The sequence below is a fragment of the Marmota marmota genome, unplaced genomic scaffold, assembly GCF_001458135.2.
Source record: "Marmota marmota marmota unplaced genomic scaffold, marMar, whole genome shotgun sequence".
Taxonomy (NCBI): Eukaryota; Metazoa; Chordata; class Mammalia; order Rodentia; family Sciuridae; genus Marmota; species Marmota marmota.
Genome location: NW_026000170.1, coordinates 1128297 through 1143919, shown reverse-complemented (window position 1 = coordinate 1143919; position 15623 = coordinate 1128297). Strand labels below are relative to the sequence as shown.

The following is a 15623-nucleotide window of genomic DNA, read 5'->3' as shown; positions in this document are numbered from 1 at the left end:
ATTTTTACACAATGGAGTACTCCGCAGCACTAAAAAATGACAGAATCATGGAATTTGCAGGGAAATGGATGGCACTAGAGCAGATTATGCTAAGTGAAGCTAGCCAATCCCTAAAAAACAAATGCCAAATGTCTTCTTTGATATAATGAGAGCAACTAAGAACAGAGCAGGGAGGAAGAGCAGGAGGAAAAGATTAACATTAAACAGAGACACGAGGTGGGAGGGAAAGGGAGAGAGAAGGGAAATTGCATGGAAATGGAAGGAGACCCTCATTGTTATACAAAATTACATATAAGAGGTTGTGAGGGGAATGGGAAAAAAAACAAGGAGAGAAATGAATTACAGTAGATGGGGTAGAGAGAGAAGATGGGAGCGGAGGGGAGGGGGGATAGTAGAGGATAGGAAAGGTAGCAGAATACAACAGTTACTAATATGGCATTATGTAAAAATGTGGATGTGTAACCGATGTGATTCTGCAATCTGTATTTGGGGTAAAAATGGGAGTTCATAACCCACTTGAATCTAATGTATGAAATATGATATGTCAAGAGCTTTGTAATGTTTTGAACAACCAATAAATTATAAAAAAAAAATTACAAAGTCAGCATGAAGCTAGACTTAAGATATTTTCAGATGTGTAAGCACTCCAGGATGGACCATTCCAGCAGCCTTCCCTAGAACTTACTAGAGAAGTATCTCTCAAACGTTCATGAACAAATAAATCACTGAGGAATCTTATGAAACTGTCATTCTGAGTCTACTTCTCTAAAAGATCCTGCATGATTCTGATGCTATTGGCCGTGGGACTAAGAGTAACAGGATATTATAGTTTTCAAGGCCCTTGAGATTCTTCCAGGGATCAATGAAGACTTTTCTAACTGCATATCTATGTGAAACCAAATTGTTTTCATACACTTCAACTAAAATGATACATTGCAACATACCCAACTGTCTTTTGTAAGTCAGAAATTAGAGATTTGCAAAAACAAGTACTTTTTATATATATATTGCTGTTTTTCATAAAGACTGTTCCTTAGGTCAATATGACAATGTGTTTTATTGTTGTTATTTTGAAATAAATTAATGAATATTTTCATGATCTCTCAACTTTATTTCCTAACATGGTAATTATGGAGAGAAATAACTACATTGACAAAAGTTATTTGGAGTCCTCAGTAATTTTTAAGAGCATTAAAGGATCTGAAACCAAAATGCTTGAGAACTGCTATACAAACAACATGCTCCAGAAGGAAGATAAAGGGTCTAGAAAATAGAGACTCCAATGCAAGAAAGGAGAGAGTGAAGCCCGTGATAACAGCGCTGCTAGTTTTTTCTTGCCAATGCAACAAATTACCACACATCTAGTGACTTACCTCAAGTTTGCTATCTCATAGTTTTTCCAGATCTGAGGTCTAGATACAGCATGGCTTAGTTAGTTTCTGCTTAGAGTCTCACAGGGCTAAAATCAAGATGTTAGCAGGATGGTTCCTTTCTGGAAGCTCTGAGGAGGAATCTGCTTCCAAGCTTACTCAGGTTGTTGGCTAAATTCCGTTCCACAGAGTTGTAGGATGGAGGTCCTGTTTCCTTGGAGTCAGACTCAATTTCTAGAAGCCACCTCAGTCCCTGGCTCAAGGCTCCCTTCCCTCCCGCTCAAAGCCAACAGCAGGTCAGTATTTTCCATGCTTACCCCTCAACCCCACCCCACCACATCTGACTAGCTTTTCTCTCATCCTCTTCTGATTTTAAGGGTTCAAGTGATTGCATTGAACCTTTCAGAATAGCCGCCCTATTTTAAGGTCAGCTGATTAGTAACTTTAATAACATCTACAAAGTCCCCCACAATAGTACTTAGTGTTTGTATGGTTAATGGATGGGTATCTTAGGCAATATTTAGAATTCTGCCTTCCACAACAGCAAAGGGAAACTTCCAGATAATAGCAAGGCTAGGGTCTAACCAAACCAGACTGGAGTGGGCCAACTGAGGAACATAAAAGGAATGGTTATAGTTAGGCACATGGAAAATATTACTGGTAGGCGTGATACATTGATGTTAGAGCATTTGGATAGACTTAGTAAGAGGATCATGAAAAGATATGAAAAAATAGCATGCTTATTATACTAGGGGGAAATGAGAATTTAAAATGAAAGAAGGCTCAATCCTCATGATTCCCTTTGGTTTGGCAGCAAGCAATCTTTGCATAGTCATAATAATGCAAATACTGAGTACTGATTTAACAGCAATTATCAAAATAGTTTGGTGTATCTGGTCATGGTGGATCGTAGGCGTCTTTAGCCCTGACAGAGGGAGAGAGTAAGACTAGGCAAGTCTGGGTTAAGTTAACCCTGAATTATAGTTTTGGACAAAACATTTCTCAAATGCTCAACAGGTCTATGTGCAGAGCTAAGTAGAATCTGACCCCAAAATTAAGGCAACAAAGAAGATAGACACAATATGAAGTCTTTTCATGCTGTACCAGTCATCCATTGGATATCCATAAGTCCAAGTGAAGAGAAAAGCAGCCCTCAGGTCCCTGAAGAGTACTGAGGCAACATTATCATCATAACCCATGTGTCAGAGGTGTCATCTACATCAAAGCTTATCAGAGTACTAATAATGTATTCCTCAGCTATGTGACCTCCAAAATTAGTGATTTTTAAGTCAATCAGGAACAACTGAAGCTAAAGTGTTTACTTAGTTTTTACCCTTTGTAACATTTTGCCTCTATCCCAAAGCCTATATGTAGTCACAGAACTTCCAGCAGAAAGAGCTGAACTGACTTGCCCTTTAGAATGATCAGTTATCAGAATCTCCTACTCTGAATGACATTCAGTCTCTCACAACTGTGAATTTCCCTTTTATATTTCAGAATACTAGGCAGTGTTTTCCTGGCCTCAATTGAAGAAAGGCCATCCATCCATCAGACTCAAGCTTTTAACTCCTGGTTCTCAGGACCAACTTTAATAGATGCTTCTCTTTAAGGCAGACTGTACCATTATTGTACACCTCTAGCTATATCAAACTATGAAAAAACAAATCCTAGAGAAATCCAGTCCTTTTTTTTTTCAATATTTATTTTTTATTTATTTTTACGTGATGCTGAGTATCGAACCCAGGGCCTTGCACATGCTAGGCGAGCACTCTGCGCTGAGCCACAACCCCAGCCCCAATCTAGTACTTTTGATAAATTTAGTGCAAGTGTAATCCCATTGTCAAATCCTCCAAGGACCAGTCTATTTAGGCNCTCTCTCTCTCTCTCTCTCTCTCTCTCTCTCTCTCTCTCTCTCTCTCTCTCTGCTCTTAGCTAGAGGTTACCCTGTGATCATAACCTCTCTTAGGAATTTTCTCTCCCTAATCTGTTATGCCTGACATTTTTCTCTATAAGGACACCCATTCTGAACTGCAGGCATTTTCACTTTCACAAACTGCTTCATGAAATCACTGAGGTTCATGTCACCAGCAATTAAGAGTGACATTAGGTGAAAAATTAATTTAGCTTCTTGCCTTTAGCATGCAACCATGTAATAACAGTGAAAACAAGAATCCAGAAATTCTAAAATTTTCATCCAGCATTTACCCAATGAATATTTTACTATTTCAAAGCATGGAAGGCAAGTAAGAAATATTGCTGCCCGTTGTTCTGAAATACAGTTTCACAGTTTATCTTGAAATGGTATGCATTTCTTTAAGATGCATTGAGAGTCTTTAGAGAATTCATTATCTTTACCTGTGCAATTTAAAAAGCCAAATGGTGATCTGTTTCATGATGTCTCCGGTGTGACATCCCTGAAATGAGGACAGATTATTTCTATAACTCTCACTCCCTGCAGTTTCCTGGTCTATCTCTATTTATCTTCTCTAATAAGGTAAAAATGTGCTCATTATCAGCTCATCAGGAAAACACCATGAGCTGACCAGGGTCTTTTTAAAAGCGTGTTTTTTTTCCATTCGTGATACTGGACTCCATTAGGAAGTTGGGAATAAAGCACAAGGGACATGTTGTCTTTGGTAAAAGCTCACCAGCAGCCTTTCATTGCAGCATTAATAATCCCAGTGAAACTGTCTCAAACTAAGAAACATGGGATTGTTAGCACATTAAAATGAACCTTCTTCTTAGAAATGAACACTCATTAGCCAATGTCTGACATTCATTGTCCAATGTGCAAACATGTCTCCCCATTTACAGTATTTCCCTATAAGTGTTTGAAACAGCCATTACTTTCTTTTTCTTCCCCTTCAATTTCTCTAATTTCTTTAATCCAGGTCATTTACAAAGCTTTCTTTCTAGAAATTCCTATGACAAATAGTTCATTTCCATATAAACTTCATAGGCAATGAAAACGGTCAGTGTCTACAAATATTTTTGTATTATGTCATGAACGTGCTCTACTCCATTTGGAGGCACCTTTCAAGAAACACCAGTCAGGAGCCAGTTCTTCTATGGGTGGGTAGTTCTGCATATTGACCCCTCTTTCCAGTTGCAACAGCTCTTTCAGTCATTGTGACAAACAAAAAATGCCAGCATAGTAAAGGGGATCAGACTATGTCACCCCCAAATGTGTCATCCTGGCACTCATTTCTTAAAGCTTTTGTTCTATAGGTGACTCACACTAGAATAGGAAAGTCTGGGATGCTCAGTAAGCATTGTTGAAGGCCAAGACAACCCATAACAAAAGCTACAATAACAATGTTGTTAGCTTTCCCTGGTTGTAACAAATACTTGTGATACACTTCCTATCAATTCCAGAATCTTCTGTCATTCCTATTCACTACTTTTTAAAGCTTATAGCATTTCAATCTGCCCTATTCCTTATTTCATTACTGCAGTGAAATATTTTGCTAATGGATACAAACTCAGTGGGAGGGAATTGTTCATTTTACACAGTAGGCATTAGGGAATGAAGATTCTGTGGTATATCACATACCATCCCGAAACAAATATAGTATCATACCCACAATTAAGACCCCAAGTCACCTAAATTTTATAGACCTGGCTGGGAAAACCAGATTCCTACAGAAAGAAGGAAAGAACATGAACATAAAACCCTAAAGAGTATTTTAAAAATCCAAGATGGAGAACATAGTCACAAAAATAAAGGAGCTTTAAGTGCTGACATTTCAGAGCTATTTAGCCTTAAGTAAGAAATGTCACATCTCTGATCAGATACAAAGAAGGAACACAAACAAATTTTAAAATTTTCTACTTTTTGGTATGACTTATTCTTTTACAATATTAGGCCTTTGTACTTTTTATATCAGGTTTTAGTAACATGCCTTTCCCCATCCCAAGTACGCATTATGTTACCAGTAAATTCTATTCTAGTGCTCCCAGCCAGATAGAATGGGAATGCCCAGTCCTTTCTGATCCATTAACCCTTGACTGACAGACACATTGAGACAGGACGGCACAGGAGTTTCTAACCACAAAGGAAGTTCCGCTGCTCCAAAGTTTACAAGGAAATATAAAAAAGCAAGTAGTCCCCTAGAAACGCAGATGCCTCATGAAGTCTTCTCTCAAACAGAGCTGAATACAGTTAAGAATTAGTCATAGGATTTAAAAAAAAAAAAAGTGTTGCTGGACTGGAAGAAAATATAATGTATCTGACAAATGCAAATTAAAATCACAGTGAGATATCAATAGCCTTTAAAGCAGCTCCACTTTTTAATTTCTAAAAGTTAATACCAAGCATTGGTAAGGATTCAAAACAACTGATATCCTCAAACATTGCAGGTGGAAAATGGTATGCCCACTTTGGAAAACAGTTGGACATTTCTTTTATAAACATACTTTTACAATAAGATCCCACTCATTCCTATATATTTACCCAAGAAAATTAATGTTTACACAAAAACCTAAAGGCAAATGTTTATAGCTTTATTCACTCTCAAAAGCTGGAAATAACCCAAATGCTCAATTGGGGAATGAAGAGATTATTATATACATTTGATATAATGAAATGAACTCAGGAACAAACTACTGGTACACCCAAGTGGACGAATCTCAAATGCATTATGCTAAATTAAAGAAGCCAGATACAAAAGGATATAGACTGTATGACTAAATTTATTTGATATCCAATTTATATAACATTCACAACATATACATTGTGAAATGACATTCTGGAGGAAGCAAAACTAGTAGAGACAATAAGTAGATCAGTGGTTCCAGTGCTAGGATTGGTGGGAGGAGTTGAACACAAAGGAGTGGCATGAGGATTTTTTGTTGTTCTTTGTGAAGGTGATTATATGCATTTATTACAACTCACAGTGAATGTACACTAAAAGGGGTGAATTTTGCTGGAAAAAAGCTCATAAAATAAAAGTCACACAGAACAAATTTTAACTCACTCAACTGATAAGAAAAATCTCACAGTGGGCAAGTGATTATCTGAATTAGAGTAGCAGGATAAGAACAAAACTCCTGACTCCCAGGTTTTTTTACCCTCTCAGTACAAAATGTGCCACATTAATTTTCTATTGCTGCCATAATAAATCACAAGTATAGCTGCAAAACATTCAATTATTGTCTCACAATTCTGCAGGTCAGAAGACTGACACAGGCTGCTAGATTCTCTGTTCAGGGTCTCGTGAGGCACAAGTGAAGATGTTGGCTGGCCTGGGCTTTTTTATCTGAAATCTTTAGGGGAAAATCCATTTCCAAGACCATTAAAGTGCCTGGCAGAATCCAGTTCCATACAGTTGAGGGCCGGAGGTTGTTTCTGTGCTGGCCATTATTCTCAACTTCTAAAGGTGCTCACATTTCTTGGCTTATGGCCCCCTGTATCTTCAAAGCCAGCAAAGCAACAACAGGTCACGTTCTTTTCTATTCTCAGCCAGAAGAAACTGCTTAAGGGATCACATGATTAAGCCTGCCCAGACAATTCAGGATAATCTATTTTAAAATCAACTGATTAATAATCTTAGTTATATCTGCAACATCCTTTTTGCCCTGTAACATAACATTTCAGGCATGGCACCAGGGAAGGGGGGCATGAAGGTAATGGGGGCCAAGACTTTGCCTACCATGTACATTTTACACAAGGACCTAGTACACAAACACACATGCAACGAAAAGTAAAATACTTAGTTACTTACTAAATTCAACACCTGATGCTAATTTTAAATGAACAAATAACATTGTTTTTAATTACATATATGATGTTTTGAAGTACGTGACATGGTTAAATCTAGCTAATTTTAAAATGCATTTCTTACTTTTTGGTGATAGCATCTAACATCTTGTCTATATTTTTCAATATGGTATGTCAACATTACAATCAGTCAGTAACCTTGCTATATTAAAAAATGCTGGTGGCAACACACTATATTGATTTCATGTCCCACTATTGAGCTGCAACCTATATTTTAATTTACCTTGAGAAAAGGTCAGCATGCCCTTGTAAACTCCCATTTACCATAATAAGAGGCATACAGACAGGCCTCCAAGGTCTATAAAACATCCAAAATTATATGCAAAGTTATGGAGCTAACTAATGACAAGACAGATAGATAAACCCAGGCAGGGGCACAATCTAGGATACTTGGCCAGAATTAGTCAAGAATGTCAAAGCAGTAAAAAAAAAAAAAAAAAAAATGAGAAAAGACTAGACACTGTCAGAAACCAGTCAGTAGGAAACATGACAAGTAAATGCAATATAGTATCTTGGTTTGGATCTTGGAATGGGAAAATTAGTGAAATCCTAAAAACTATGAGTACAGTTAATAGTGACCCATAAATGCCATTTCTTAACAAATGTACCTAGTAACCTTTTTTTTTTATTATTTTTTTATTTTTTAATTTTTCCTAGTAACCTTAAGATGCTAGCAATGGGGGAACTAGGTATGGGATGTGCAAGAACTTTCTGGGAATCATCTTATTCTGAAATGAAGTTTATTTATTTTTTTTTTTTTTAATGCTATTGGACTGAGCATCTCATCGTTACTCTAGGGGGAAGATCCTGTGGACTTTGTATCTTTTTTTTTTTTTTTTAGTACTGGGGATTGAACCCAGGGACACTTAACCACTGAGCCACATCCCCAGCCCTTTTCATATTTTATTTTGGGCTTGCCAAGGTTCTCAGGACCTCACTAAATTGCTGAGGCTAGCTTTGAACTTGTGATCCTCCTGCCTCAGTTTCTCCATCAAAGGGATTACAGACATGCACCACCACACCCAGCCCTGGACTTTGTATCTTAAAAGTGGTCCACAACCAAAAATACTTAAGAACTGCTCTCCAAGGTTTCTTGCTGCTTCCCTTAATCACTGCTTTCTAGTCCTCTGCCTGCTTCCTATGTCACTCACACTTTTTCACAAAAATAAAAAATTTAGCCAGTGACCGAGGGAGACAGAAAAGAGGAGTTACTGTTTAATGGGTATCTAATGGGTATCAAGTTTCAGTTTACTTTTTTCACTTTTTAATCTCAGCCGTTATTAAGAATTGGAAACAGAATCTAAGAATACAAGCTACACAATTTAAAGGAATTTAAACACCCACTATGTTAATATCTTTCTAAGGGAAAGTTCTACATTTGCAAAAAATAAATAAAACCTTCACCATACTGTTTCCCCTGTTTCTCCCCACCCAAAGTGTCAGCAATTCTGGAGGATGGTGGTAAGGGTATTACAACACTATATTTAATGCCACTGAGCTAAATACATTTAAAAATGGTTAAAACAGTAAAATTTATATTATATATACTTTACCACAATTTTTATAAAAGGTACTGATACATGGACAAATCTTAAAAAAAAACAAACAAAAACAATCTACATGAACAATAATGTAGCTATCATACTAATGAACTAATATAACCTATTGGTATAAATAAACATGACCGCTTGAAAGAAAAAAAAGGAAAAAAATATCTACATGAAAAATGCCAGACACAAAAGCACAAGAGCCTTCATATTATGTGATTCCATTCATTTGAAAATGTTCAAAAATTCATTGGTGATAGTTGCACATCATCTGTGACTATATTAAAAACCAATGAATTATGCACTTTGGTGAACTGTTTATGAATTATTTCTCAATTTAAAAATTTAACTCGTTTTCAATCTATGACTACTAAAGACAAATACTATTCTATAAATTCTGGAACCACATTATGGTGCCACAGTGAACAAAGAACAAAAATAATGAAAGGACTGTGGTTTAAAATGGCTGGCAGGGAAGATCAGGAAGGTCTGTACCAGGGCATGGTGGCTTTCCAATCACAGGGCAAGAACAAAGGCAAGATCATGGAACACACTAGAATGAAGCTGATCAAAGACCTTTATTCTGGTCCTCATCATTCATTAAGCCACCTATGCAAACAATTTCTTCATCTCTGCCCCAAGCAGCAACAGCTGCATCCAGGGCTAAAATGGAAGACAGACATAAGTAGTGGAAGACCTCATAAAGAAAAGTTATCAGGTAAGAGCTCTGCTTATCCCGGCTTAAGTAAAGGTAGAGCAGGAAGATGTGCATATGTGCAGAGATTCTGTTCTTCAAAGCTGAGGCCTGCAGAGAGGCAAGCTGAAGAATGCAGTGAAGGCTCAAAAACTGTCCAGCTCAGCAATCAATCCAAAGTACCTAAAAATACAAAGAGCAATATGTAAAGCAAGGTACCTCGAAAGCGGGATTAGTGTAACAAACTGAGCAAAGTTAAAATAGAAAGGATGTTGATATAAGCAGCAATTCTAATTTTGAAGAATATCTATCCAAAAGCTCCTCGGGGAAAAATACGATATTAAAGAGGGTGGGCAGTTGGAAATTAAGCATACCAATCTAGAGAATTAGAATTAGGTAGGTAAGGTTTAAGAAATTGTTATGTAACTAAACATACAGGAAAACCATACAAGGAGTAAGTGACATAAAATAAATGATATAAGCTAAAAGAGTTTATAATCTTTTAAATAGTTCCAACTTAAGATGTAGGACCGAGCCCATAAATTTATATGCGCTGCCACCCAAAATTACATTCAAAAGGAAAAAAAGGTTTAAAAAAGGTATAAATCTACAATAAGGAATAGGGGCCTATGGGCAGTTAACAGATTCCAACAACAACAACAACAACAAAAAAAGTGAATTATCAAAATCTGCCTGAAGCAAGTTTATAAATAGAGTAGAGAAAAATGAACCCAGAAGGAACACAGAGGGGGCTGCAGCTGAAGAGGAAGCCCATCTGCCTAGAACCATAGGGAGGATCTAGACTCAGTCACCAAGAATTATAAAAGACCAGAGAGGAAAATGAGACAATGACCCATGTTTCTCTATCACAAACTATTGCCCCCACATGTCTCTCATAACTTTTTCTATATGGTGAAGACATTTACACTTAACTTGAATGGGAGAATCACAGGGCTCTCTTTAAGAGCCAGACAGACCATCAGGAGACACTAGAGCTCCTCTAACAACACTGCTCCCACAACAGAGCATTCTGTATACTGGCCTTTGGAAGCCCCAGGTTAACATCTGACCACAACCCTGCTCATCCTAAAGCAAAGCTGCCAGGCAAAAACCATCCCCACTACACTACACACAGCTTCCAGTCTCCACATTCTCTCATTCTTAAAAAGAATAAACATCACTGAGAATTTAAAGAAATCCTACACAAATAAAAGAGACCAAAATTTATTTTAAAAGTTCTAGCATAAAACAGATAACTCAAGGCAAAGAACATAGTAAAAACAAGCCAGAAACACCTCTAATTTAAAAAAGATAATAGCCTGCTTTTGACAATGACAATATCTTGCTGAGACCAACTAATAAAGCTAAAGTATATAAATATAAATATGTGCATGTATATACGTAACAAGTGTGTGTGTGTGTGTGTGTGTGTGTGTGTGTGTGTGTGTATAAATGAGAGAAGATCTTTAAGACATTAAAAAAAAATCAAGAAAAGGCAAATCTAAAATCTTGAAAAGGCAGGGAACCAATCAATAGTCAAACCCCAAAGTCTGCCTGAGTGAGGAGGACTGGTAACCCATCCTTTTTTAAGCTAGAGTCCCATAATGTTATACCCTCACAGTAACCAAAATTAAATCAGACTCCTCACAGACCTGTAGCCCAGAGGTTACATCACCACTATGATGCAGGAATCTTCTAGTCTTAGATCTCATTAAGGAGGTACTGTACTGATAATGTTCCTAGGTGTCTTGCTGGAGCAAAGAAAAATTTTCTTTGGAGAAAGATATCACCATAAAATCTCAAATTATCAACAAATAATTTTTTCCAGTGCAATGACCACTATGTAAAGACAGTACCAAAAGAAAGAACAGATAAAAAAACAAACTCAAAAAGTCTAGATATTGGATTGGACATACTACAAAGTAAGAACTTCAAAAGGCTTTGGATATTAGACGGAATATTACACATGACATACTCTATAATAAACAACTACATTCACCACTTAAATAAATGAAAGACAAGTTTCAGAGTATCCACAGAAAATCAACAAAGAGGTTTAAAGGAAATGAAAAGAACTGAAGACAGAACCGAAAATTCCAAAACAAAAAATTACACAGAACATATCATACAAAGGCAAAATTAGGGTTGGGCTTTTACGTATATTTAGTGAAAATCCCAGAAAAAGTGCAGAGAAAGAACAAAGCAGAGTCAATGTCTAGAGAAACTGGCTGAGAATTTCCCAGAGCATATCCATACTTCTATCCATCAGAGTGAAATCTCAGAAAATCAAAGGCAAAGAGAAAATTTTTTTTTTTTTTGTTTTAGAGAGAGAGAGAGAATTTTTAATATTTATTTTTTAGTTTTCGGCGGACACAACATCTTTGTTTGTATGTGGTGCTGAGGATCGAACCTGGGCCGCACACACACAAGGCAAGCGCAATACCGCTTGAGCCACATCCTCAGCCCGAGAAAATCTGAAAAAGGGATAAACTACCTTCAAAAGACAGACTGTGATTTCTCAAGAGAAACAATGGAAGCCAAAAAATGGTAGAAGGACAGCTAGAATTCTAAATTTAGCAGTAAAATCTTTTTGTACTTCCATTTCCCCCTCAAAAAAAAAAAGAAAAAAGAAAGTTGAGAGTCAGCTCCCAGTTACCTATACCAAAGAAAGCTCTAAAGAACTTATTTGGGAGAAAAGGATTACAAATGGAGGATAAGAAATATAAAAAGATCAAAAATTGTAGTAAACATGAATAAACTCATATATTATCTGTATCATATATCAATAACAATGTCTGATGTGGGCTGATAAAGACACATGGCAATAACAGCATGTTAAGTTGAGGGATGAGGGTTTATAAATGGCATTAATGGATTCTAAGATTCCATTTTGCTGAGGATGAGGGAAAAGGTTCTAACTTTTGGCTTTGATAAATTAAGCATGCATATAGTAATTAATGGATTAATCCTAAAAGGATAGATATATACAATTTCCCAACAGATGGAAGGGAGGGAAAAAAAGGGAATAATAATACAAAAGGCAGCATAAAATAGGACAAATGAAAAGCAGGTAAAATAAGATGGGAGATTTAAGTCTACTGTTATCACTAATTAAATTAGGCATAAATGAACTAAGTGCTCCAGTTAAAGGCAAAGATTGTCAGTATGAATTTAATATCCCCAATTATACAGCGCTTACAAAGATATGGAAATGTAAAGACAAAAAGATGGGGAAAAAAACACATAAACACTAAAGAAAGCTGACAAACTTTAATAACATGAGACGAAATAGACTTTAAGGCAAAAAACATTACTAGAAGTAACAATGGTAAATTTTTAAATATTAAAGATTCTATCACGAGCAATATATAATTATTTTAAATTTGTATATTCCTAATTCCAGTCTTAAATCTATAATGAAAAATAGATCAGAACCATAAGTGAAAATATTCTTCAGTCATAGGAGACATTAATACACAACTCTCATTAATTGATACAGTAAGCAGACAAAAGAAATTCAGTAAGAATATAGAAAATATAAACTATGCAATGAGACTTGACATTGCACCCAACAACTGGAGAATACACTTTTTCTTCATACGAACCCACACACAGAATACACCTACATACTGGATTATAGAGCAACAAACGAAACTAAGAGAAATTATTTTTAAGAAAAATAGGTTGAAAAAGAGGCTGAACAAAGATCTACAAATTAAAGATTACTTAAGATCTAGGCTTGAAGCTGGCCATGGAAAGGTATCTTCAAAGACATTTAAAAGACTACAACACAGGCCTAGTGTGATATGGAGATGCAGAACACACAATAAAAAGAATGAAATAAATGAAGAAAAGATTTCAGAAAGTAATGAAGCTTAAAGGAGGTAATGAGAACACCTTGTTAGGGTGAGAGTGAGAATGACTTGAGGGCACATGGATTCTGAAAAGCTATTCAATCAGAATACACGGATTGAAGAGTAAGACTTAGGAATTCAGTAGAAGAAACAGCTGAGAAAGCAGTTAAAATGCGGTACTTCAAGTATTTCCTATTTTGATGACAAGATTTAGTTAGTACATGAGTTAACCTAAAATTCCTAAGAAAAAATAGTTACAAGAAGTACAGAATCTCAATGCAAAATAATCAGTACACACAGACTGCTAAAGAAGAAAATGGACAGAATGTTGGCAATTGTTCCTGATGGCTAATGTTATGATGAGGGAACAAAATTTCTATTTATTTATATTTAGGGATGGAAAACACAAGCAGGTATAAAACTTTCCAATTCATCTGAGTCTACCATGTGTCTTCATATTCCCTCTCCCTTCTTTATGGTTAGCAGTTTTCCAGAAGTTCTAACTCCCCAAGGGAAACTGACTCTAAATAGAGTTAGCAAGTTTGTTTTCACTGTCCTAATAGGAAGTAAGGAGAAGAAACTATCTCTGTACAAATAAGAGAGAACCAAACATTTGTTTTTAAGAGCTGAACTCGCATCATTAGCATGGAAAAGATAGGTGGAAATGATTTTCCACTGATAAAAAGCTTACCTTCCAGAAAAGCAAATTCATCCACAGCTTCTATTGCATTATCTGAAACACAAGGAAAAGGGACACTTGACTGTAGTCATTTGGCCATCAGCTCCAAATTAGCACAATCCACACAATGAAGGGGATAAGGCTTTATACAGATTTAGGCATTTATACAATATGTCCCTTGCTGTCTTGAGATCTATTCTGTTCCATCACTAAATCTTACATATGGCTGCCTAATAGAGTAAAGTCAAGTCCGGGCAAATACTGTTCAATGAGAAGGGGAAATGGGAATCCTCCTACCATGTTGCTTTACTCTTGAATTTATTCTCTTTGCTCTGAAAGTTATCAGAGAAGAGTTTGGCAATATAGCAGGGAGTATAAGATACAGTATTTGAAAACTTCGGACATGTGCAAGGGTTAGCAGCTAGACAGAGGGTCAGAAATCAAACACCTGCTTTGCCTTCTCAACCTGCAAAGGGGAAGCTTAACCCAGCCCTCCATTGTCTACTGCCAGATACTACAGAGACACTACCCAAATCTCTCCTCTGAAGGGTTTTCCTCTTTCCTTGTTGAGCACAACAGTAGGCATCTTTTGCAATGGTCTCCACAAACAGTTCCTGTCAAACAAATGAACAAAGTAAAAAATCAACGGACTCCTGGTTTTGAAAGAAAAGAAGGTGAAGGGCTCAAGCAAGTGGGTAGGTTCTGAAACTTAAGACGGTACTGGACTTCACTAAGGTCATTCCAGTACCTCTTCCCCCCTACTCATAAATCCACCGTGTTCCTTTACTAGACTGCTACAAATTGTATGTGAGCCAGGAGAGCTGCAAATTAAAGTTGATCTCTGCGCCCTCGTAAAGTGGTTAACAAAGCAATACAACCCATGAAGGTGCGTGACCCTCTTCTCCAGCCTTCCCTGATTACACACGCCTCAGACTGCAGCCAAACACCCCTTTCACTTTCTGGCTCAGCACACCCCGCCCAGACCCTCTTCTTCCTCCTCCCCAAATTCCGCCCAAGCCGCCCCCAAGCCCCGCCCCCAGAAAGCCACGCCCCCAGAACCACGCGCTGCCACCCCTAGTGCCCTTGCGCTCCCGCCGCACCGCGGCTCGCGCCAGAATGAAGATGGCTTCCTGTCCCGCTAGCGTCACGTCGGGGTCCGCCTTCACCAAAGCCTTCACTCGTGCCAAAGGCAGCCTCGAGAGACGAGCCCCCGGTGCACTCGTCGGAGCTTGAGCCTGTGAGGCCGCTGCCTCCCCTCCAGCGGCCCCTCCTCCGTCCCGGGGCGCCCCGCTTCCAGCCGCTGCCGCCATCCCGGCCCTGAGCGTGCTGCGCGCGGCCACCGACTGTGAGCGCGCATGCGGCGCCGGCCCCTTTCCCGCGCGGGCTGGGGGCCACGCCCTCTTCGGACGCGTGGCTCCGCCCCTACGCGGCGAGGCGTGCCCGGAAGCTCAGCGGGCAAGGTTGTGAAACTGGTACTTGTGCGGTTCCTTTCCACCCACGTGATGGCTGTATTTCACCAGCTGTTCCTGGTGACCCTTCGACCACCTCCGGCTTAGAAGCGCCCAGGAACCGACCTTTTAGTCGAGTTAACTTGGTGGCTGTGCCAGGCTGGTGCTGGGAGGAGCGCCCTGGGGTGGAGGAACCCAGCCCCATCCTGGAGGCCTGGACATGCCCAGGTAGCCTAGGAGGGTGCAAAACCT

At 38.2% G+C, this 15623-nt stretch overlaps 1 protein-coding gene across 1 annotated transcript; it reads right to left on the bottom strand.

Annotated features, from left to right (window-relative positions):
* Positions 1 to 9255: 9255 nt before the first annotated feature.
* On the bottom strand, positions 9256 to 15253 carry Pole4 (DNA polymerase epsilon 4, accessory subunit). Its single transcript, XM_015499855.2, has 4 exons — positions 15024 to 15253; positions 14453 to 14537; positions 13936 to 13977; positions 9256 to 9573 (listed from the first exon to the last, which is right to left on the bottom strand). Exons 1-4 carry the CDS (start codon positions 15231 to 15233, stop codon positions 9560 to 9562), a joined length of 351 nt encoding a protein of 116 aa, XP_015355341.1. The 5' UTR covers positions 15234 to 15253; the 3' UTR covers positions 9256 to 9559.
* Between the last annotated feature and the right edge of the window lie 370 nt (positions 15254 to 15623).